This window comes from Rana temporaria, chromosome 3, assembly GCF_905171775.1.
Source record: "Rana temporaria chromosome 3, aRanTem1.1, whole genome shotgun sequence".
NCBI classification, from domain to species: Eukaryota; Metazoa; Chordata; class Amphibia; order Anura; family Ranidae; genus Rana; species Rana temporaria.
In genome coordinates this window covers 143,878,103-143,904,452 of record NC_053491.1, presented here as the reverse complement: position 1 = coordinate 143,904,452, position 26,350 = coordinate 143,878,103, and the positions used below count along the sequence as shown (strand labels likewise).

General features: G+C 42.0%; 1 protein-coding gene across 5 annotated transcripts in view; it reads left to right on the top strand.

Moving 5' to 3' along the window:
• Window positions 1-26,350, top strand: part of LRRK2 (leucine rich repeat kinase 2) — a 376,481-nt gene that overhangs the window by 240,675 nt on the left and 109,456 nt on the right. For 4 of the 5 annotated variants that reach the window (XM_040343608.1, XM_040343610.1, XM_040343607.1 and 1 more), the window contains exons 33-36: window positions 4,108-4,326; window positions 9,083-9,284; window positions 19,390-19,478; window positions 20,718-20,905. In XM_040343608.1, the coding sequence (XP_040199542.1) occupies window positions 4,108-4,326; window positions 9,083-9,284; window positions 19,390-19,478; window positions 20,718-20,905 (698 nt within the window). The remainder of the gene's footprint in view (window positions 1-4,107; window positions 4,327-9,082; window positions 9,285-19,389; window positions 19,479-20,717; window positions 20,906-26,350) is intronic. The other variant, XM_040343612.1, reaches the window with a different exon arrangement.

Below are 26,350 nucleotides of genomic sequence, written 5' to 3'. Positions count from 1 at the left end.
CTCACTATGCCTTTTGGAAAATACATTGGGGTAATTATTTTCCAAAATGTGGTCACTTTTAATGAGTGTTTCCACTAATCCTGATGCTCTGTGTATCTGGGCTATGAAAAAGTCTCACATATGTGGAATCGCCATAATCAGGAGTAAGGATGAGCTCCGGCGTGTTCGCATAGAACACGTGCGGAGCCCGCCAGGAAGTCGGCACCCGCGCTGCGCTAATCACAGCCAGGCAGACATTTCCTGATGCTCGGCTGCAGAGATCGGGAAATGTCTGCCTGGCTGTGATTAGCGCAGCGCGGGTGCCGACTTCCTGGCGGGCTCCGCAGCTTTTTTTCTATGCGAACACGCCGGAGCTCATCCTTAATCAGGAGGCGTAGAATAATGTGTTTTTAGGTGTAATTTTAAGTATGCCTATGCTATTTATTAGAAATAATGGGCCTGATCCACAAAAGGGATACGCCGGCGTATCTACTGATACGCCGGCGTATCTACTGATACGCCGTCGTATCCCTGTTTCTATCTATGGAACTGATCCACAGAATCAGTTTCTCATAGATAGGCAGAAGATCCGACATTTGTAAGGGACTTACACTGTCGGATCTTAGGATGCAGTACCGCAGCCGCCGCTGGGGGCATTTCTCGTCGAAATCCAGCGTCGGGTATGCAAATTAGCACTTACGGAGATCCACGAAGCTTTTACGCTTCGTTTTTTCTCCGTAAGTATTAGTTTGCCGTCGCAAAATTAGGGCTACTTTTACAAAGTGTAAAGTTAGTACACCATGTAAAAGTAGACCCTTCTTTCCCGCGACGCTGTCAAATTTCTTTTTAATTTTTTTTTTTTTCCCGCCGCATCTTTTTTTTTTTCCGACGCAACTTTTTTTACCCGGCGCGATTCACAAAACTCAGCGTAACGTAAAACCGCGCAAAGCACGTCGGGAAAATCGCGTCGGGAGCATGCGCAGTACGTCCGGCACGGGAGCGCCCCTAATTTAAATGGGACTCGCCCCATTCGATTAGGAACGCCTTGCGCCGGACGGATTTAAGTTACACTGCTCAAAATTTCTAGGTAAGTGCTTTGTGGATCGGGCACTTAGGTAGAGATTTTGCGGCGGTGTAACTTAAATTTCAAAAGTTAAGTTACGCAGGGTTTTTGTGGATCAGGCCCAATATGTTTAAGTTAAAAAATAATAATTTTTTCCACATTTTCCAAAAACTTGTTGTAAAAAATGTAATTTCCAAAGACACACGATCAATTTTCAGCATGTAAAAAACGTTTTCAGCCTCTAGAAAAAACAATGTTTTTTTCAACTTCATCATTTAAACGACGTTGCCCACACACGATCGTAAAAAAAAAAATGCTCTAGCAAAGTGCGGTGACATACAACACGTACAACGGCACTATAAAGGGGCAGTTCCATGCGGATGACGCCACCCTTGGGGCTGCTTTAGCTGATTTCATGTTGGTAAAAGACGATTTGCGCTTTCTGTCTGTTACAGCATGATGAATGTGCTTACTCCATTACGAACAGTAGTTTTACCAGATCGAGCGCTCCCTTCTCATAACTTGCTTCTGAGCATGCGCAGGTTTTTCAAGTCGTTTAAGCCCACACACGATAATTTTTTACAACCCAAAAAACGACATTGTTTAAAACGTTGTTAAAAAATGCAGCATGTTCGAAAAAAAATGTTGTCGTTTTTCAGAACCCAAAAAATGATGTGAAGCCCACACATGATCGTTTAAATGACGAAAAACGATCGTGTGTACGCGGCATCACTGCGGCTCTTGGAAAATACTTTGGGGTGTTTTCTTTACGAAATGTGGTCATTCCATGTGTTTCCACTATCCTGGTGCTCCAAGACCTCCAAAAATGTGATGGGTAGTCAGAAAATTAAATGCATAATTTATGCCCCTTACAAAAACAAAAATAAATCTGCGCTATCCAAATACTTAGCAGCCACAAACAATCCAGTGAAACAAGAAAGCAGTGAAAAGACAGAAAACAATTTTGTGGCGCTAAAAATAATAATAATAATGATGATGATATGGTACTAATAGTCTGTGTTAACACCAATTGACAGTGTAATCAAATGAAAAAGTCCATATATAATAAATCAATGAAAGTAGATAGTTAAAAAATAAACTGTTGATGGATGAGTAATCAAGTGAATGGTTCCAAACACCACGGTGAATCAAAGTAATTGATTTGTGAAAATGACCACCACCAGAAGCAGAGGCTTACCAGAGGTATTGAACCCAAATAAGCATACGCTTAAAGGGTCAATACAAGCTGAATGTAAGTTGGTGAAGACCACATCAACCGGATCTGGATATACGATTGGGAGGATACCCTGAAGACATCACGTAAACCAGCACAGGGGGGAATGGCAGCAACTTGGAGGTAACCCCAGATGATGCAAACTATTGCGAAACGCGTCGGGACTCTGCTGCTGAGCTAATAAAGAAGACAGGGGGCGGCCTCCGGAGCAGACTAATAAAATATTTTAATACACTGTGTGGTTTATTTGTGTTTTTACCACTTTTCTTGCAGGTGAATGGGTAGGGGTACCCCATACTCATTCACTTAGGGTGGGGGGCCGGTATCTGGGGGTCCCCTTATTAAAGGGGGCTCCCAGATTCCGATAAGCCTCCCGCCCGCATACCCCGACAACCAACGGCCAGGGTTGTCGGGAAGGGGCCCTGTCCTCATCAACATGGGGACAGGGTGCTCTGAGGTGGGGGGGCCGCAGTGCGCCCCCCTGCCCCAGAGCACCCAACCCCCCCATGTTGAGGGCATGCAGCCTGGTACGGCTCAGGAGGGGGGGGGGGGGGCGCTCGCTCGTCCCCACTCCCTTCCTGGCTGGCCGGGTAGCGTGCTTTGGATACGGGTCTGGTATGGATCGTAGGGGGACCCCCTACGTCGTTTTTTTCGGCGTAGGGGGGCTCTCCTTACAACCCATAACAGACCTAAGGGCCCGGTATGCTCCTGAGGGGGGGACCCATGCCGGATTTTTATTTAAAATCCGGCGGGGACTTCCCCCTCAGGATTCATAACAAACGCCGCACACGTGTAGAATTGGCGGGAATCCAAGTCGGATCTCCCGTCGCTTCTATGACGCGCTTGCTGGGATGTGCTGTCACTATTCCAGTGAGTGCAAGATGTCGGCGAGATCTCGGCACCATGTCGCCGAGTATCAGCGCGACGCTGTCGTGCTAAAAGCACAATATCACAAACACCTACTGTATGTGTATGCCGTTTGTGAGATTTAAAGTTGTAGTAAACTTCCAACATAAAATATTACATTATATATAAGCCTATAATATTAATGGCTCCTAAATGTGCAGTGTAGGAAATATTTAGTGTAAATGCAGCCAGTGACATCACTGACACGTGCACTCTGAAGTAACGGGCGTCCGTGCCATTCCTTCAGAGCCCACGAAACCGGAAGCAAGACGGGTGAAGATGAAAACGGCCTCCAGCAATGACCGCATGGCTGGAATGCTTAGTTTTCAGGCAAGTTTCACACAATGTGCATGCTAGCACACTATGGCTTTTTGCCTTGCAGGCAAGAAAAAAAAAAAGTCAATCGGTTAACAACCACGTCTTGTTTAAAATTACAACGTTGTTAAAAAAAAAAAAAAAAAAAAAGTTTTACGTGTTGAGCCGTAAAGACTAACGTTACATGTGAACATATTGTAATACTAATGTTGACTTTTTTTTTATAATTTTACTATGATGTACCCTTGTTTAACATGAAAAAATATATGTATACTGTATATTGAAGTTTTCCTAAAACAAATGTAAACAAAATAATGAATGCTGTGCCTAAATGTCCCGTGCCAATACCATAGTGTAGTTTAGATGATAGATTCAATGTAGGGATGTGGCACCTAAACTTTATAAATTCTGATCGGGTTTGACATTTCAGGTTTTATTTTACCAGATACATCTTTTTTAGGGTTTACATATACTTTGCTGCATATTCAGCTGTAATATTTTAGTAATTTTCTAACGTGTTTTATGGGGGGGTTTCTGTGATTTTTATTTTTTATTTATCACAAGAAAGTTTCTGTCATGTTTTTAAACATCTTTTTATAACTCCTTTCAGGCTCGTGCTTCATCTTCTCCTGTTATTCTTGTGGGAACACACCTAGATGTTTCAGATGAAAAACAGCGAAAAGCCTGCATAAACAAAATAAAAGTGGAACTATGTAACCAACGGGAGCTTCCCTCTGTGCAAGATTATCACTTTGTGGATGCTACTGAAGATTCAGATGCTTTGGTGAAGCTTAGGAAGTCTATCATCAAAGAATGTTTAAACTTCAAAGTAATGGCTTCAGAATTTCATTATTAAAGTTAAAATCTAGGCAGATATAAAACACCAACTAATACAACTACAGTGGATATAAAAAGTCTACACACCCCTTTTAAAATGTCAGGTTTCTGTGATGTAAAAAAATGAGACAAAGATAAATCATTTCAGAACTTTTTTCCATCTTAAATGTGACCTATAAACTGTACAGCTCAGTTGAACAACAAACTGATTTTTTTTTTAGGTGGAGGGAAGTAAAAATAATATGGTTGTATAAGTGTGCACACACTTAAATTAATACTTTGTTGAAGCACCTTTTGATTTTATTACAGCACTTAGTCTTTTTGGGTATGATTCTCATCAGCATGGCACATCTTGACTTGGCAATATTTTCCCACTTGTCTTTGCAGAAACAATCCAAATTTGGCAGATTGCGAGGGCATCACCTGTGCACAGCCCTCTTCATATCACTCCACAGATTTTCAATGAGATGCAGGTCTGGGCTCTGCCTGGGTCAATCCAAAACGTTAATCTTCTGGTGAAGACATTACTTTCTTGATTTGGATGTATACTTTGGGTCATTGTCATGCTGAAAAATGAAGTTCCTCTTCATGTTCAGCTTTCTAGCAGAAGCCTGAAGGTTTTGTGCCTATAATGACTGGTATTTGGAACTATTTATAATTCCCTCTACCTTGACTGAGGCCCCTGTTTCAGCTGATGAAAAAAGTCCCCAAAGCATGATGCTGCCACCACCATGCTTCACTGTGTGTATGGTGTTATTTTGTTGTTGTTGATGTGCAGTGTTGTTTTTGCGCCAAACATATCTTTTGGTATTATGGCCAAAAAGTTCAACCTTGGATTCATCAGACCATAACAAATTTTCCCACATGCTTTTGGGAGACTTCAGATACGTTTTTGCAAAATTTACCTGGGCTTGGATGTTTTTCTCTGTAAGAAAAAGCTTCCGTCTTGCCACTCTACCCCATAGCCCAGACACATGAAGAATACAGGAGTTTGTTGTCACATGTACCACACAGCCAGTACTTGCCAGCTATTCCTGCAGCTCCTTTAATGTTGCTGTAGGCCTCTTGGCAACCAGTTTTCTTCTTGTCTTTTCATAGATTTTGGAGGAACATCCAGTTCTTGGTAATGTCACTGTTGTGCTATGTTTTCTCCCTCGATGATAACTGTAATTACTGTGTTCCATGGTTTATCTAATTCCTTAGAAATTATTTTGTACCCTTCTCCTGACTGATGCCTTTTAAAAATGAGATCCCTCTGGTGCTTTAAAAGCTCTCTACGGGCCATGGCTTTTGCTGTAGGATGTGACTAAGAAAATGTCAGGAAAGACCTACTAGAACAGCTGAACTTTATTATCACTTATGCAACCATATTTTTGTTTTTTTTATCTTTACTCCCCCTCCCTAAAATATTTGTTTTTCAATTGAGTTGTAAAGTTTATAGGTCACGTGAAAGGCTTAAAAGGTTCTGAAATTATCTTTGTCTCATTTATTTTACGTCACAGAAACCTGACATTTTAATAGGGGTGTGTAGACTTTTTATATCCACTGTATGTGCTCATTAAAAAGCATGAATTTATTAATAAATACAGCTAGTAGGAGTATTTGAATCTGACATGTAATTCGAGTGTAAACCAGCACTCGGAATGGCAGCAGCAGGGGCAACACTAGGAGCGACATAGGTTTGATAGAAGAAAAAGTGTTGGCCAGGATCATGCTTAAATGTGGAGAGAGCAGTGTGAACAGAGATGTAAGCTACTGCTTTTCATGCAGTGTCCAGTCACAGGATGGGACCTTGACTTAGCATTTGTGCTTAAAGGCCAAGTTCAATTTATTTTTTTTAAATATCAAAGCTTTCTATAAAATCTACAGACATGTAACATACTGTTCTCCATCCATGATTCCAAACGTATCTATTACTTCTGACTTATATCCTTATAGACTGTAGGTTATGATACAGGAAGTAGTTGACCAGCTGACCTAATTGGCACACACCCTCATCCCACCCCCAGCTGCAAGTTTTTTAAAGGAAATGCAATCAATCGGTGATGACTCTTACTAAATACACAATCGTTTATAGTCATCTTTATACAAGTACATAGGAGGGAGTACACATAAACATTCAGCTGTCAAGCCCAGTAAAAAATGCACAAAAAGTTCTGAAACTTTTTTGGGGCGATTGCTGTGTGTAGGGCGGCCCATTAAGGTGGATGAACTGCCCTATGTGTGATGAGAGAAAATGCTCCAAAACACCCCCACCTCGCAGAAAAAAAATGCATGTGGGTATGCAAGTTCCTTCTATGCAGAGATGTGGACGGGGCTTGACAGCTGAGTGTTTCTGTCCACTCCCTTCTATGCACTTGTATAAAGATGGCCATACACTATGCAATCTGATTGTGTATTTAATGAGAAGGGTGATCACTGATTGAATGCATTTCATTTTAAAAAACGTGCAGCTGGGATTGGGTGGATGATGCAGGGTGTGTGCTAATGAGGTCACCTGGTCAACTCCTTCCTGTGTCATGACCTACAGTCTGTAAGGACACAAGACAGAAGCAATAGATACGTTTGGAGTTATGGATAGAGGACAGTAAGGTACGTGTCTGTAGATTTTATGGAAAACGTTGATATTTTTGCTAAAAAAAAAAAGTACATGAATGCTAAATTGGTGCATAGGGGAGCTGCAAATCCAGACTTGTTCACAGCATAGTAACCCTTTAGCCAGTCTTTTTGCCAAAAACACTTTTTAGTTGCTTGGAGGAGTATATCCCCAATTCCGCAAAATAGATCAAAGGAACCACATCTAGTGTAAGTGCATCACCTGCAGTCCCAGGTCAAATGTGTTTCAAGCCTCACTCAGAGACCTGCTTCTTGCTCCTGCCACTCTGCTGATCAAGCTTTACTGTGAGTACTTCTCCAGCATTTCTGCTTGACATGCCTGTGTAACTACAAGCAATGGAATAACTACCTCGTATTCATGGAGCTACAGTATGGTGTGTGGAAGATGAGAGGCTATGCAGCCAGGGAAAAGTTGGATCTGTACAAGGCTTATGAAGAAAATGCTGGGGGACTGACACAAGGCTCAATCAGCAGGATGACAGAAGCAGTGGGTAGCAGTGTGAGTCTTTGATTTATGTGAGCTGGGACTTTCAGGAAGAAGACTCTTGATTCTGATGCCTAGGTAGAGCTGTGTAAATCTCATAAATGCATTGACAAAATTCTAATTTATTGGCAGGTAAAACTACTCCTATATATGACATTGAACTGTGTATTTCAATTTAAAGCTTTATAATTTTATTTGCAGGCATATTTTAAAATGTATGGTAAACTGGTCAGATGTCCTTGCATTTGAAAACATCCGTTGCCTAGATTTTAGTTTCTTAAATGGGTATAAACGGGACCCTGTTGGCATTATACTGTCTTTTCGCCTGTTTGTTGAAAAGTCACTATGTAAAAGAGCTGTATCATTCCTATCCCTCACTTCTTGGGGTGTGGATAAGTACATCCCCTGCTCGCCACTGTGGTTTTTCTGGTTTACCCCATCATCATATGTGTCCAATATTACTTTAAAGGTGATACTTCAAAGTACATAACACGACTCTTTTGGATTACATTGAAGACAGGGAATTGAACAAATGAGCACCGAGACCCATGCTGCAGCAGGATTAGGGACACGTTTTCAACCAGGCAGAGGAATGGAACTGAATTTGTGCTAGAGCTCTGCTAGAGAATGACATTTTAGCAAACAGGCCAAGGAAAATTTACTGCTGCTCTCTCCTCGGGTTACTGCCTTTTTTTTTTTTAACCTCCTGACATGGTCACTTCAACCATCTATGTAGCCTCAGACTTTGAGTTTGCAGGTGAATGGATATGCATTCTAACAATGCAGTGCCTCCCAATTATGGGATTAAAGTTGGTTTGACGATCCAGAAATCTTACATGGTTTAGAATACCTTGGATTCCCGCCAATTCTAGCTGCGGCATTTGGTATGCATTCCTGAGAGGGAGAACTCCACGCCAATTTTTAAATAAACCCCCCCCCACCCCAAAGCACCCAACCCCCCCCCCCCCCATGTTGAGGGCATGCGGCCTGGTACGGCTCAGGAGGGGGGGGCGCGCTCGCTCGTCCCCACTCCTTTCCTGGCCGGCCGGGTAGCGTGCTTTGGATATGGGTCTGGTATGGATTGTAGGGGGACCCCCTACGTCGGTTTTTCGGCGTAGGGGGGGGTCTCCTTACAACCCATACCAGACCTAAGGGCCTGGTATGCTCCTGGGGGGGGAAGCATACCAGGCCCTTAGGTCTGTCAGTTTTTTATTTAAAAATTGGCGTGGAGTTCTCCCTCTCAGGAATGCATACCAAATGCCGAAGCTAGAATTGGCGGGAATCCAAGTCGGATCCCCGTCGCTTCTATGATGGCTTTGTCTCCATCGCGGCAAGCCAGCTCGGCGCTGGCTCCCGCGATGGGGCTCGTAGGTGGTCAATCACGCCGAGAAAGAGAGCGAGATTGACACAATATCGCGGTCACCTACTGTAGCTAGAAGGGTGAATTATTTGAAATATAACGTATAACTGTTGCATCTTGTACAACTAGGTTTGTATCGTTAATGCTGCTTATACCTCTGTACTCATTTTGCATGGTTTTAGTTTCAAAATAAACATGTAAGCTTTGCAGTACTTAAGAATCAGATATATATGATAATTTCTACAAGTAGAGTAGTTTATTTTAACCCATTACCTATTTTTTGTACAGATCAGAGACCAGCCAGTTCTGGGACAGCTTATTCCAGACAGTTACCTTGAACTTGAGAAGAGAATACTTATTGAACGAAAGAATGCCCCCGCTGCATTCCCTGTAGTCAGCCGCAAAAGGATGTTGGAAATCGTAGAGGAAAACCAGTTGCATTTGGATGAAAATGAACTTCCACATGCAGTTCATTTTTTAAATGAGTCTGGTAATGCACTCCTAATGTAATATTTTTGTTGCTGAGATAGAAGTAAAAATTTAGACGAGGGATATGCAATTAGCGGACCTCCAGATGTTGCAAAACTACAATTCCCATCATGCCTCTGCCTTTGGGTGTCATGCTTGTGGCTGTCAGTCTTGCTATGCCTCATGGGACTTGTAGTTCTGCAACAGCTGGGGGTCCGCTAATTGCATATCCCTGATTTAGACAGTCGCACAGCCTAATGATAATAGCATGTACCTTCTGCCTTTCTAGTATATACTTTGCTCTGAACTAAAGAGAATTTATGTACAGTGGGGAGAACAAGTATTTGATACACTGCTGATTTTGCAGGTTTTCATACTTACAAAGCATGTAGAGGTCTGTAATTTGTATCATATGTACTCTTCAACTGTGAGAGATGGAATCTAAAACAAAAATCTAGAAAATCACATTGTATGATTTTTTTTTTTATTTTTTTTTTAAGTAATCATTTTATTGCATGACAAGTATTTGAGAAATCAGAAAAGCAGAACTTAATATTTGGTACAGAAACCTTTGTTTGCAATTACGTTTTCTGTAGTTCTTGTCCAGTTGTTCTTGACCAGGTTTGCACACACTTCAGCAGGGATTTTGGCCCACTCCATACAGAGATTCTCCAGATCCTTCCTTCAGGTTTTGGGGCTGTCACTGGACAATACGGACTTTCAGCTCCCTCCAAAGATTTTCTATCGGGTTCAGGTCTGGAGACTGGCTAGGCCACTCCAGGATCTTGAGATGCTTCTTACGGAGCCTCTCCTTAGTTGCCCTGGCTGTTTTTCGGGTCATTGTCATGCTGGAATACCCAGCCTCTTCAATGCTCTTACTGGGGTAATGAGGTTGTTGGCCAAGATCTTGCGATACATGGCCCCATCCATCCTCCCCTCAATACGGTGCAATTGTTCTGTCCCCTTTGCAGAAAGTCATCCCCAAAGTGATGTTTCCACCTCCATGCTTCACGGTTGAGATGGTGTTCTTGGGGTTGTACTCATCCTTCTTCCAAACATGGCGAGTGGAGTTTAAACCAAAAAGCTCTATTTTTGTCTCATCAGACCACATGACCTTCTCCAATTCCTCCTCTGGGTCATCCAGATGGTCATTAGCAAACTTCAGAGGGGCCTGGACATGCGCTGGCTTGAGCAGGGGGACCTTGCGTGCGCTGCAGGATTTTAATCCATGACGGCGTAGTGTGTTACTAATGGTTGTCTTTGAGACTGTCATCCCAACTCTCTTCAGTTCATTGACCAGGTTCTGCCATGTAGTTCTGGGCTAATCCCTCACCTTTCTCATGATCATTGATGCCTCACGAGGTGAGACCTTGCATGGAGCCTCAGACTGAGGGAGATGGACTGTCATCTTGAACTTCTTCCAGTTTTCTTTTAATTGCGCCAACAGTTGCCTTCTCACCAAGCTGCTTGCCTATTGTCCTGTAGTCCATCCCAGCCTTGTGCAGGTCTATAATTGTATCCCTGATGTCCTTACACAGCTCTCTGGTCTTGGCCATTGTGGAGAGGTTGGAGTCTGTGTGTGGATAGGTGTCTTTTTATACAGGTAACGAGTTCAAACATGTGCAGTTAATACAGGTAATGAGTGGCGAACAAGAGGGCTTCTTAAAGAAAAAAATAAATAGAAAAGGATCCTGCGAGCCACCACTAACCAGATGCCTATTAACACAATGAAATGAACTGCTAGCGCTGAACGTGTTTTATAAATTGTGCAGATACAGTCAAAAATTAACAATATACGGTGCGCTGTGAAATACAATATTAGTGTATAACACTATTAATACTAAATATAAATGTCAGTTAATAATTAATATGTAACAATCCTAAAAAATTACAATAGTGCAAAAGAATGTATATTATAATACATATAAATCAATCTAAAGTGCTCTTGTGCATACAAGTGATGTAATACCACTTCCATAAACACAAATATGCTTAGTAAGTGATCCAAAGCATGCTGTAGTGTCCTCACTCTGGTGCTCCCCTTAGGTAACGAACGGGCGCCTTAGAGCGTGCGACTTTGCAGTTAAGCTCAGTCAATGCACGCCTATGAACCACCTCTGGGCTCTGCAATAGTACCGGGATCCTGAACTGTTCAGTAAAGTGTCTCCGTAAATATGTGAAATAAGAAAACTTGATAGTGTGATAAAGTTTCAAAACGTTTTATTAATCAAAGCATAGGGGTACTCGCATAGATCAGGTGTGCAGGTGCACCATTCTATATCAAGCAAACATCTAGTAAAATACCAGTCTGGTATTGGGATGGTATAAGCTTCCTCCTCAGCCGACCAACTGTCTATCGTGCCGTCCTGTCCCCTCCCCTACGCGTGTTCGATACCAGGATGACGTATCTTCCTCAGGGGGAATTCCCTCTTCCGTCTCTCACAGTTGAAGAGAACCTATGATGAATATTGCAGACCTACATGCTTTGTAAGTAGGAAAACCTGCAAAATTGACAGTGTATCAAATACTTGTTCTCCCCACTGTATATAGAATTTTTATAAAATGTACTTATTGGACAAGTGGTCCAAGGAAGGACATGTCATGGGCGACCATGGCTCATTGATGCATGTGGGGAACGAGGGCTGGCTTTTCAGAGTAAACAGTGTATCACAGATTGTTGTGTATGGGGCTGCATAGCCACAGACCAGTAAGGGTGCCCATGCTGACTTGTGTCCACAGCCAAAAGCACCTACAATGGGCACGTGAACATAGGAACTGGACCACAGGTGAATAAAAGGTAAGGTGTCGACTTGGCCTCAGAATTCTCCATATCCCAATCAAATCGAGCACCTGGGGAATGTGCTTCAAAAACAAGACTGATTAATGAAGGCCCCCACCTCGCAACTTACACAACCTAAATGATTTTCCACTGACGGCTTGGTGCTAGATACCACAGCATACTTGAGAGATCTAGTGGAGTGCAGGTCTTGACAGGTTATGGTGGGTGGTCATAATGTTATACGTGAATGATAGGGGTGTGTGTGTATGTATATATATATATATATATTAAATTACAGTTGTGCTCATAAGTTTACATACCCTGGCAGAATTTATGATTTATTGGCCATTTTTCAGAGAACATGAATGATAACACACAAATTTTTCTTTCACTCATGGTTAGTGTTTGGCTGAAGCCATTTATTTTCAATCAACTGTGTTTACTCTTTTTAAATCATAATGACAACAGAAGCTATCCAAATGACCCTGATCAAAAGTTTACATACCCTGTTGATTTTGGCCTGATAACATGCACACAAGTTGACACAAATGGGTTTGAATGGCTATTAAAGGTAATCATCCTCACCTGTGAGCTGTTTGCTTGTAATTAGTGTGTGTATATAAAATGTCAATGATTCTGGACTCCTGACAGACCCTTGCATCTTTCATCCAGTGCTGCACTGACATATCTGGATTCTGAATCCTGGGGAAAGCAAAAAATTGTCAAAGGATCTGTGGGAAAAGGTAGTTAAATTGTATAAAACAGGAAAGGGATATAAAAAGATATCCAAGGAATTGAGAATGGCAATTAGCAGTGTTCAAACTCTAATCAGGGAAGTGGAAAATGAGGGGTTCTGTTGAAACCAAACCACGGTCAGGTAGATGAACTAAAATTTAAGCCACAACTGCCAGGAAAATTGTCCGGGATGCAAAGAAAACCCCACAAATAACTTCAAGATGCACAAAAAGGAGGCACTTGAAGAAGAATGGGTGAGTCGCCAAAACAAAGCCATTACTATGCAAATGCCACAAACTATCCTGCTTACAATACACCAAATGGCACACAGACAAGCCTCAAACCTGGCACAAAGTCATTTGGAGTGATGAGACCAAAACTAAGCTTTTTGGTCACAACCATAAACACTACATTTGGAGAGGAGTCAACAAGGCCTATGATGAAAGGTACACCATTCCTTTCCTACTGTGAAACATGGAGGTGGATCGCTGATGTTTTGGGGATATGTGAGCTACAAAGGCAAAGGAAATTTGGTCAAAATTGATTAATGTTATCAAGAAATACTGGAGGAACATTTGCATTCATCAGCCAGGAAGCTGCGCGTGGGACGTACTTGGACATTCCAACATGACAATGATCCAAAACACAAGGCCAAGTCGACCTGTCATTGGCTACAGCAGAATAAAGTGAAGGTTCCGGAGTGGCCATCTTGGTCTCCTGACCTCTATCATTGAGCCACTCTGGGGAGATCTCAAACGTGCAGTTCATGCAAGACAGCCCAAGAATTTACAGAAACTGGAAGCTTTTTGCCAAGAGGAATGGGTAGCTTTACCATCTGAGAAGATAAAGCGCCTCATCCACAAATACCACAAAAGACTTCAAGCTGTCATTGATGTTAAAGGGGGCAATACATGGTATTAAGAACTGGGGTATGTAAACTTTTGATCAGGGTCATTTGGGTAGTTTCTGTTGTCATTATGATTTAAAAAGAGTAAACACAGTTGACTGATAATAAATGGCTCCAGCCAAACGCTAACCATGAGTGAAAAGTTGCTGGGTTATCATTCATATTCTCTGAAAAATGGCCAAGAAATCATAAATTCTGCCAGGGTATGTAAACTTATGAGCACAACTGTAATATATATTCATTCTGTTGATCTGCCACTGCACTCGTCCTGTTGTGGGCTGAAAACACAGCAAATCTTAATGTGTTGCGTTACACTGATTTGACACCGATTTATTACACTGTAATGATAAAACATTAACATTTTACTTGCATAAAAGTGACTTGATCAGTGCATAACACTAGATTTGAAACTGTTTATCCAGAGGAATTAGAAAATGCAATGAGGCTGGTTATTCTGAAGTGGATACTGAAGAAACCATAAGGAGGCAACTATGCAAGCATATAAAGCTAGAATCGGCGAGGAAACAGTCTGCATATGATGTGATGCAGTACCTCCACTAAACTAACATGTTGGGGTTTACGCCCCTTCGTCAGAGTGGAGAGATTGTGGTACTGTGAGCTTTTATATAGGCTCATATAGATTATAAAATGGTGCCCAAATGTGCCTTACAGTGTCAAATGGCAGGGAAAGGGAGATTCCAGAACAAGGCAAAGTCCAGCTGAGCTGTCAGAATTGTCACAGAGCTGAATGAAAGTTTAGAGCTTTCAAATGCTTGTCGGCTTCGTGAGAGCTTGCAGCTAGTAGCACTTAGTGCACTACATGGCTAAATGCACAGCAGAGGGAGGATTCACTCTTAATACTGGCTATCAAAATAACAATCATAACATGTTCATTGACTGATACAGATCTTCTGTTCTTGACCAGAGGGTTATAGTGCCATCTACAGGAGTAGAACACTAGGCCCCAAAAAATAACAGTGTTCTCAAAATCAAAAAATTGCTGTAGAGCAGAAGTGGTTAGGTGGAGTTGTCCCTGTGCAAGATAAACTTGATCGCTGGAGCAATTCCTAAATAATCAACATAATTGGCTGAAAGGAAGCTTTTGTATCCATTTAGGCTGGCAACTGCTGCCATGGAGGTTTAATTTTCCTCTTGTTGGTGATCTGTGACATAAGTAAAGTGAATGCCTGAATAATTATTGCAATATGTGACAAAATCTGTGAGGATGAAATGACCTTTACAGAGAACCAAAATATTATTGAAGTAGTCAATACAAGGGGTGCAGTTTGCTCCAAAGTAGTTGTCCCAAATGTACAAATCTTTTAAACCCCACCCACATAGTTGTGTCACAAATTTGTAAATATAACTCCTCTTGAAAGGGTAGTAATGAGTCAGGGCAAACACTATACATTCCAAAAGGAAACAGCTGGGGGGCGTTTTCAGTCTGAAATTTTGGGTATAAAATATTGTACTACTTGTAAGCCCTGATCGTGAGAGATACATGTACAGTGCATTTATAAAGTATTCAGTCCCCCTAACTTTTTTTTCCAATTTTGTTATGTTGCAGCCTGATACTACAGCAGTTAATTTTTTTAATTTTTTTGCTCATTAACTTCTTGCCAACCAGCCGCCGCAGATATACCTCGATGGGGCTGCTCTATTGCTCGAATCACCACACCGGTATGGCGCTCTGTGCAATGGCTATAGTATGCTGTAGCCGATGCGCGTGTCTGACATTCGCTGGCCACCTACGATCGCTCCACAGATGGCCAGAACGAGGATCTGCTAGTGGTAAACAAAGCGGATGTCCGTTCTGACAGGGAAGTAGAGGGAGATCGTCTGTTCTGATCAGGGCTGTCTTGCTGAGCGGGCGCATGATGAGGCCCCATCAGAGCCAGACAAATAAAAGTAGCAGTATGGAGCAAGGGAGTCCGGCTTGGCTGGCACAGGCAGTCTGGCGGGTAGGGCCGCCATCAGGGCCCATACACTAGTACACAGTGTACAGAGCTCATACACTAGTATGGGGCCCTAGCATCTAGAAGGGCCCGGCTGTCTGTCAGGGATTGGAGAAGGAAGGGGTGGGTGCAGGAGAAGAGCTCCGTGGCTGCGCTGGCTTTTGGAATGTGTGTGTTTATCATTGGTCTCTTTGCTGCCACCTCTGGTAAATTCCTGCATGTGCACCCTTCATGTGTCCTGCACAAGAGCTGGGACAAGGAACACCACCTAACAAGTAAGGGGGGGTTGTGTGTGTGTGTGTGTGTGTGTGTGTGTGTGTGTGTCTGTGTACATGTATGTATGTGTGTGAGGGGGGGGGCTGCGAGCGTACAGGTGTGAGGGGGGGGCTGCGAATGTACAGGTGGGAGGGAGGGGGCTGTGAGTAAGGCGCTCCCAGGGATTTTTTATACCAAAGACATGTAGCAGAATACATTTTGGCCTACATTTATGAAGAAATGTTTTAAATCACTGCCATTAGTAAAAAAACAAACAAATGTTTTATATTAAAATTTGTAGTAAAAAATGCCATAAATCTATCCCCTATTTTGTAGATACTATAACTTTTGCGCAAACCAATTAATGATTAAAACAGGAATGTGGGTGTGGCGTTGTTGCTCTGGGGGTATAAAAATACCCCTGTGCTATTAAATTATGGTGCATAAACCAATAATTTAAAAGCACCATAATTTAATAGCACAGGGGTATTTTTTATACCCCTAGTAACAGCGCAATACCCACATTCCTTTTTAATCATTATCTGTACTCCACTCAGGTGGCTGTATCTGTGGGGCAGCAGGTCTCTTCTTTTTTTTCTTTTTTTTATTCTTGGTTCATTTTTTCCTTGTGCGGTATCGCCTACAAACATCTCGCAAACCAAAAATATGTAGAAGAATACTGTACATATTGGCCTAAACTGATGAAGAGATGCATTTATTTTTTCATTATTTTTAATTATTTTGGATATTTATAAAGCAAAAAATAAAAACCATAGAGGTGGTCAAATACCACCAAAAGAAAGCTCTATTTGTGGGAAAGAGCGACGTCCATTTTGTTTGCGTGGTTGTGCGAAGTAGTACCCAAGCTTCAGATAAAGCGACGCAGTTCCATTTTGCAAAAAGTGGCCTGTCATTAAGGGGGTACATCCTTCCAGGGCTGAAGTGGTAAAACTACACTCAGTACCCCATAATGACAAAGCGAAAACAGAATTTTATTAATGTCTGTGAATTTATTAAAAATAATAAACTGAAATATCACATTGGCACAAGTATTACCCTTTGAAACAGCACTTATTAATTTAACTCAGGTGCCTCCCCTTTCTCTCGCTTGTTGCTTCAATGTCTCTACACCTTGATTGGAGTCCACATGTATTAAATTTAATTGATTGGACATGATTTGGAAAGGCACACACCTCCCTATAAAAGGCCTTACATCTGACAATGTATACTGTATCAGAACAGAAGCCATGAGCTGCCTGCAGAGCTCAAAGACAGGATTATTGTGAGGCACAGATCTGGGAAAGGCTACGAAAAATTCTGCTGCACTGAAGGAAAAAACTTTTGCAAACTTCAATCAGGCTCATGTGTGAGGAGAGGCTTCTATCTAGCCCCGATCATTGGAAAGCTGCAGTGATGGCTGTCCTCTTGGAACTTTTGTCCCATCTCCACACAGCATCTCTGGAGCTCAATCAGAGTAACTATCAGGTTTTTGGTCACCTGTCTTACTTAGGCTGGGTTCACACTACTACACTACTTTCATCCTACTTTGCTCTGCTACATTGGTCCTACATTGATCCTACATCCATCCTACTTTCATGAACAGGATACTACTTTGGTCCGACTTTAACCACTTGCCGTCGCCGCACCGTCATAATACGTCCACAAGGTGGCTCTCCTAGGCGAGATCACGTATTATGACGTCCTTTTAGCCGCCACTAGGGGCGCACGTGCGCCGCCGGAGGCGCGCGCGCGCCCCCCGCTCGCCCCCGACTCCCGTGCGTGTGCCCGGCGGGCGCGATCGCCGCCGGGCACACGCGATCGTTCGGTACAGAGCGGGGAACGGGAGCTGTGTGTGTAAACACACAGCTCTCGTTCCTGTCAGCAGGGGAAATGCTTTTCTTCGGTTCATACAATGTATGAACCGAGGATCAGTGTTTCCCCTAGTGAGGCCACCCCCCCCCCCCCACAGTAAGAACACACCCAGGCATACTTAATCCCTTCCCCGCCCCCTAGTGTTAACCCCTTCACTGCCAGTGGCATTTTTATAGTAATCTAATGCATTTTTATAGCACTGATCGCTATAAAAATGCCAATGGTCCCAAAAATGTGTCAAAAATGTCCGAAGTGTCCGCCATAATGTCGCAATACCGAAAAAAAAATCGCTGATCGCCGCCATTACTAGTAAAAAAAATATTAATAAAAATGCCATAAAAATACCCCCTATTTTGTAAACGCTATAACTTTTGCGCAAACCAATCAATAAACGCTTATTGCGATTTTTTTTTACGAAAAATATGTAGAAGAATACGTATCGGCCTAAACTGAGGAAAAAAAATGTTTTTTTATATATTTTTGGGGGATATTTATTACAGCAAAAAGTAAAAAATATTCATTTTTTTCAAAATTGTCGTTCTATTTTTGTTTATAGCGCAAAAAATAAAAAACGCAGAGGTGATCAAATACCACCAAAAGAAAGCTCTATTTGTGGGAAAAAAAGGACGCCAATTTTGTTTGGGAGCCACGTCGCACGACCGCGCAATTGTCTGTTAAAGCGACGCAGTCCCGAATCGCAAAAAGTACTCTGGTCTTTGGGCAGCAATATGGTCCGGGGGGTAAGTGGTTAATGATATTCAATGGGTTGAAGTAGGAGCAATGTAGGACCAAAAGTAGTACAGGGAGCATTTTCAAAGTCGGACCGACTTGTGTAGGACCAGTTAAGACAGCTCTCATAGGGAAACATTGATTTTCACACGTCATGCTACATGAGGCTCCCAATGTAGGACCGTTTGTCGGACAAGTGTGAACCCAGCCCAAGGCTGGGTTCACAATACTACACTACTTTCATCCTACTTTGCTCTGCTACATTGGTCCTACATTTATCCTACATTGGTCCTACATCCATCCTACTTTCATGAACAGGATACTGTAGGACAAGTGTGAACCCAGCCTGAGGCCCTTCTTCCCTAATTGATACATTTTGGCCAGGGGACCAGCTCTTGGATGAGTCCTGGTTGTGCCAAACTTCCATTTGAGAATTATAGAGGCCAACATGTTAGTTTAGTAGAGGTACTGTCACCTCATACTTAGATTTGGGTCCTATCTTTGGTTTCAGATTGGGATGTTTCCTTATGGTTTCTCCAGTATCCACCTCCAATTATCAATCCTCATTGCTTTCTATCCTACTGCCAGATCTTAATGAGAGGTAATTTTTATCTGTTGGCAGGACATAGTATTCCTCTAGATGAGTTATTTCTGGTGATATGCATTGGTCAAGTCACTTTTATGTTGGTGCAATTCATATTTGTATTTTTATTTTTAAAAGTGGTTTTGCCTGTTCTATCCATTGTGCTATGTTTTTGTTTTTATTATCAGAATTGTACTTTGATAAGTGCAATTTGTGGTGCACTATTGCATGCAACTTGAGTGCTCTATGATGTGACTTAGGCTTATCATGAAGCGTGGTTCATTAATATTGTACTTGTTTATATTTTCATAGGGGTGTTATTGCATTTTGAGGACCCTGCTCTTCAACTTCAAGACCTTTATTTTGTGGACCCTCAGTGGCTTTGTAAAATTATGGCACAGGTAATTCATTGCAGTAGTTTGCTTATAACTCTTGGGCTAGGTTCACGCTAGTGCTGTGCGATTTATTTATTTTTTTTATCTGTTTTTCAATGTGATTTTGTAGTCCAGCTGCAGTGCAACTCTGCTAGTGCCAAAAAAGTGGTGATCAAATTCCACCGAAAGGAAGCTCTATTTTGAAAATAATTACATACAGTGTCAACGGTCAATTCAATTTACGCAATGCTGTATCACAAAAAAATGGCCTGGTCATGAAGGGGGCTAAATCATCTGGAAGTCAAGTAGTTAATGGGTTTTAGAACTGCGATTTGTCATTAGTTGTTAGGGAGCTGGCACCTGCAGAGGAATGAGTCATCAGTTGTTATGGAGCATGCACCCAAAAACGAAAAAATGTGAAGGGCCCCCCAGGCCAGGAAAGGGGGGAATGAGCAACCCTCCCAACCTGTATCAGGCCACATGCCCTCAACAGAGGTGGTGTAGGGGCACTTTGCCAGGAGCAGGGCTAAGTTCACCTTTTACAAAAAAATTATAAATGCACATCTTTTTGCAGACAAAAAAATGTGCATTTTTTTTTTTTTTTTACTTCGCAGCCTGTAAGGCTTTGCACCTACTATCAACAACGCTTGGATCCTGCAGATTCACAATACACTGTCTGCCCATACATCCAATATGGGCAGACACCGTTATTGAAGGAAGAATCAATGGACTATGAGAACTCTAACCAGCACCCTCACAGTTCATTGAGAACTACAAGTCGTCGGCGCGCGGAGAACGATTGCACTTGTAGTTTATTTATTCACACAGTATCGTCAATAAATAATGATGCGGCTGTGTTGGCGGAGCCTTGCATGGACGTGCTGTTTTTAGATTTTGACAGAGGGTGTGGGGAGAAGATCCTAAATAAGGATGTAACATGTTCCAAAGGTGAACTTATGCTTTAACAACCCCCACAAATTGCATGCAAAAACCCAAGTAGCACAGGACCTTTCCCCAAAGTTGCATTCACAGCTGTGCACGAACGAGCATCATTGGAAGCAATGTTATTTCCATTGTCAAACAATTCAGTACGACCCAAGTCGCATCTGAAATTGCATCAGTGTGAACCAGGCCTTAAAGTGATAACTGCAAATCTGGCATTGTGGAGGTGATATAAAATCACCCGCTGATCAGTTTATACGCACACACAAATTATTCTATTTATGCCATTTTTTAAATTAATACCTTTCTCTTGCACTTCTTCAGATTTTGACCGTTAAAGTTGATGGGCGTCAGAAATATCCTAAAGGAATTATTAATTGTGTAGATGTGGAGAAATTTCTTTCCAATAAAAGAAAGTTTCCGAAAAATTACATGTCTCAGTACTTTAAGCTGTTGGAAAAGTTCCAGATTGCTTTACCCCTTGGTGAAGACCAGCTTCTCATTCCAAGCAGGTATTTTAGCAAAATCGGTCCATAAATTATTTTAGGGGGTTTTTCACACTTTAAATCAAAAGCAGCCTTGATGATGATTGTGACAACTCGAAAAAACTTAAATAAAAAACCTGAATTGAGCTCAACCATCCCTGTGAAAATGATATGAACTTGTTGGATCAATTAAAATAGTATTTAATAATGTCAAAAGTAGAAAATCATATATAACATATACAATTGTACCATACTAGACAAACTACACACAATATGCAATTAACCATTTTGGCCCCTTAACCACTTCCCATCCAGCGTATTGTAATATGGCCATAAGGTGGCTTTGCCATCCTGGGCGGGCGTCATATGACGTCCCCAGCTTCCCAGCGATCCCAGCTTGCCCACCGTGTCACTCGGGAGCCAGTGCGCATGCCTGTCGGCCTCAATGTCTGCTGGGCACCCATGATTGCTGGTCACAGAGCAGGAACGTGGATCTGTGTGTGTAAACACACAGATCCATGTCCTGTCAGGGAAGAGGATACCGATCATGTGTTCCTAGTATATAGGAACATCGATCGGTCACCTACCCCAGTCAGTGTGTCCCCTCTACAGTTGGAATCACTCCCTTGGTAACACATTTAACCCCTTGCGTTAACCCTTCCCTGCCAGTGACCTTTATACAGTAATCCTTGCATATTTATAGCACTGTTCACTGTAAAATTGTCAATGGTCCCAACTGAAGAAGAAATAATTAGTTTTCTTAAAAAAAAATGGGATGTTTATTATAGCAAAATAGAGGGCAGTACAATGTTGGGAAGTAGACACCCCAAGCTATTTACTGAGAGGCATGTTGAGTATTTTGCAGATCTTGCTTTGTCACAACGTTTTGAAAAAGAAAAAAAAAAATCATTTTTTTTCTTTTCAAAAACAAATGAGAGCTGCAAAATACTTACCATGCCTCCTAGCAAATACCTTGGGGTGTCCAAAATGGGTTAATTTGGGGGGTTTTGTGCTATCTTGACATTTCAGGACCTCCGTAACTGTGATGGGTGGGTAGTGAGGAGTAAAATTACTATTTTACGCCCTTAGAAAGCCTGAAGGCAGTGATTGGTTTTTGGGGACCTGTACGCGGCTAGGCTCCCAAAAAGTCCCACACGTGGTATCCCCATACTCGGGAGAAACAGCCGAATGTTTTTTGGGGTGGAATTCCACATATGCCCATGGCATGTTTGAGCAATATATAATTTAGTGACGACTTTGTGCAAAAAGAAAAAGTTTGTAATTTTCCCTAAACGTGTGTCAAAATATAAAATATTCCATGGACTCAACATGCCTCTCAGGAAATAGCTTGAAGTGTCTACTTTCCAAAATAGGGTAATTTTTTTGGTCCTATCTTGACATTTCATGGCCTCCCAAACTGTGATAGGTAGTTAGAAAGCCTGAAGGCAGTGATTGGTTTTGTGCAAAAAAAAAACAAAAACATGAGTTTGTAATTTTCCCTAAAACGTGTGACAAAATATAAAATATTCCATGGGCTCAACTTGCCTATCAGCAAATAGCTTGGGATGGCTACTTTCCAAAAAATGGGTCATTTTGGGGGGGGGGGGGGGGTTGAACTGTCCTGGAATTGTATGCTCAACATTAGAAGCTTATGTCGCACATCAACCACTCTTTGAATCACTTGAAGGCAAAGCCCTTTCTGACACTTTTTACATGATAAAATATTTTTTTCTTTTGTTCAAAAGATACTTTGAACCCCCAAACAGATATATTTTTTAAAGCAAAGCCCTACAGATTAAAATGGTGGGTGATACAATTTTTGTTTCACGAAGTATGTGCGCAGCGATTTTTCAAATGCAATTTTTTGGGGGGGGAAAATATTAATTTTAAAGTACTAAAACACACTATATTGCCCAAATGTTTGATGAAATAAAAAAAAATGATCTTATCCCGAGTACATGGATACCAAACACGACATGTTTTAAAATTGCACACAAACGTGCAGTGGCAACAAATTACATAGATTTTTAAAAGCCTTTACAGGTTACCACTTTAGATTTGAAGAGAAGGTCTACTGCTAAAATTACTGCCCTTGATCTGATGTTCGTGGTGATACCTCACATGCATGGTGCAATTGCGGTTTACATACGACACAAGACCAACGCTTGCGTTCACCTTTGTGCGCGAGCACGAGGGGGACAGGGGTGCTTTTTAATTATTTATTTTATTTTTAAACTATTAATTTAATTTCTTTTTTTGTTATCTCAGGAAATGTAAATATCTCTTTTAATAGCAATAGGTAGTGACAGGTACTCTTTAAAAAAATAAAAATAAAACATTGGAGTGTATTAGACCCTAGATCTCTCCTCTGCCCTCAAATCATCTGACCACACCAAGATCGTTGTGATAAAATGCTTTTCCAATGGCGCTGTTTATATCCAGCGAAACCCAAGTTGTGAAATGCTTGCAGCTTCCGGTTTCTTAGGCCATAGAGATGATTGGAACCGTTCTGGTCTTCGATCAGCTCTATGGTAAGCTGGCGGAACCACCAGATGCATTCTCACTTTCCCTGGTGGGACAGGAGATCCCTAGAAAACCATGGTTGTAAAAGCAGTCTAGTGGCTAATTAGCCGCAAGGATTGCTTTTACATGAAAGCTGACCACTGGCTGAAAAGAATGATACCAAGATGGTACCTAAACCTGCAGCCATGTTACTGGTATAACCACTAATATTCCAGCAACATACCAGTATGTTGCTGGTCTTTGTTGGGCATATAGTGTAATGTTCTTTTTTTCATGCAGCCTGTGGGCTGAATGAGAGATTGATCAGTGGGTATGCCCTTCATCCACCCACTTCTAATGATGGGCATATATGCACCATTTTTTTTTAACTGTGGTGGTGAAATCACCTCCTACATCACTGGAGTCGCTGATTTTACGTGTGAGAGCAAACGCTGTTGATGTCAAGATAAATAAATCAGTGCTGCAGCTAAATGGCGTACCAGAAAAGCAAACAATGGTAACAATAAAACATTAACTCAATAAAACAACTTTTTTTATCGTAATCTTTGCCTAAAAAAGATATGTCGACCCATGGGGGCAATCCGCCTAATGTTTGGAGCAAATAGCCCCTCCACACCTCCCCCCTTGCTTCGGCATATATGCTTTTTTTTTTTTCCTCACCTCCTCCAATTCTGAAATCACGGCTTTACGTGGGAGCAAACGCTGTTGTTGTCAGAATAAATAATCCTGTGCTGCAGCTGAATGGCATACCTGCTAAGCAAATAATGGTCAACAATTAAACAAAGTAACATTACAGTATAACAGTAAGACATACCATAAAATACAATAAAACACAGTAAAAATAAAACATTGCAGTTCTAAAATACAGTAACAATAGAGAGAAAAATAGAGAGAGCAATAGATATAGAACAATAGAGGGCAGACAATAGAGAGCGAACATGAGAGAGAAGAAAAAATAAACCACTTTTTGCCTTCTTTTTTTTGCACTTTATATAAACTGTAACTGTAGACATTCCACATTGGGGTCTCTCAAAATGTGATGGCCATTTCATCTTTCGAAACCATGTGTAAGTGTGCCCTAGGACTGTGTAGTGCTGTAACCTAAGCTAATAATCCACTAGTGTATGGTAGCGTTTGAAACAGTCACTGATGCAGAGACCAGGTTGGTCAGGACAGGAGGGACAATAAAATCGGGTGTCACTCCTAAATCCGGAAATTCTGCTGATGCAACTTCTTTTTTGGGGTGTGCTTTGGTTAGAGGTAGCAGGGAGGACATACGGAAAATTCCTCTCATGCAGCCCGCTCACTGCATTTGCATTGGGAAGTTGTGCCACAGCACTGTGTGGAAACAGAAGGGCTGTGATGATCTCTTCCTGGAATTTTAGGAAGTATCCAGTTCGTGCTGAAGCTTTGTGTAGCACATAAGCGTTCAACAGAGACATTTGGAATAGATATACAGGTACATTTTTTACCAGCGTCTGGCCTTACGGGCAATTAAAGCGGAGTTCCAACCACAATTAGCATTTTTTAAATGTATGTCCTTTCATCCTGCGTTTTTATAATATAAATCCGGCCACTTACTATTTTACAATCCGCCGCCGATCCGCATAGATATTCAAAAAAGATAGTTTATAAAACTATGTCTACACCGTTGTCATTTTGCTTGTGGGCATTGTGAAGCCTACAAGCACTTACTTCCTGGAAGTCTTGGATGGGGAGTGATAATTGGACAGCGCACTGCATCCTGGGAAATGACACATTTCCCAGGAGCATTAGTGGGAGATGTCAGAATCCTAGGTGATTTTTTATTTTATTTTTTACCTTTTTAGGTCTAATGAGCACAATAATGAAAAAACATTTTTGGGATGGAAACTCCACTTTAAGTATGACACCATAATCTGGTCGTTAAGGGCCAACCCTCCCATGTTAAGGTTGTATTCATGGACACAGATGAGTTTCTCCAACACCAGCCGTCGTATCTGCGTGAAGGGAGGACAGAACGAAAACATTCCGATCATCCCTCCGCTTCACTGCGAGCAAATTATTACATCTCAAGCAGACTCTCTCCAACCCCCGTCTAAGTCGCGACTCTACAAGTTGTTGGGGGAAGCCCCAGCGATTAGATCGCATGGTGCCACATGCGCCAATTCCACAATCAAAAATGTGAATAACAAGTGACACACTTGTGTAATAATTGTCCACGTGCAAGTGGTACCCCTTTCCAAATAAGGGTGACACCAAATTAAATTCGGAAACCGTAATCGGTTTCCAATCTCTGGTAAGAGCCAACTGGGGATTAACAGCAGTGAATTCATCGGCATACAAATTGCTTTCGTCCACAATAGATCTATAGAAATCTTCAGTGAAAAACGGCAAATAAAAATGAAGTAACGTCAAATCAACTATTTCCACCTGAATTCCGGGTTGGCCAGAGAATGGGGAAGTACGGGCGCTGCAGAAGTGGTGGGCTTCCAATATGGATTGGCAGATGCAGCGGGAAGGGCACTATGGGCTTGACGGGCCTGTTTTTGTCTTCTTGGTAGCTGCTTGACACTACTTGTGCTAGCCACAGCACCAGCTTGAGCTGCACTTATGGGACTCGCCACATCGCCAAGTGTTACTGCAGTGCTGGATGTACGACCAGGATGTACTAGGCCGCTGGTGTTTGCCAGTTCACCACAAGGATGAGCGACACTAGTGCTGGCTCTCTGCTCCATACGAGAGTCCTGCGGTTCTTGCACCTCAACACCAGCAGAAGAATGGGGTTGGGTACGCCTGACCTTGGCAGGGACCACTACTCCGTCATCAGAGCTATCTGTCAGGGTGCCGCTGCTGTCTACCTGTTCGTATTCTGAGCCTAAATCTGACAGATGGGTGACTTCCTCTTCACTCTTATCTGTCTTGCTCAGAAATGTGTAGGCCTCTTCACTAATGTACTTTCGATTGGAC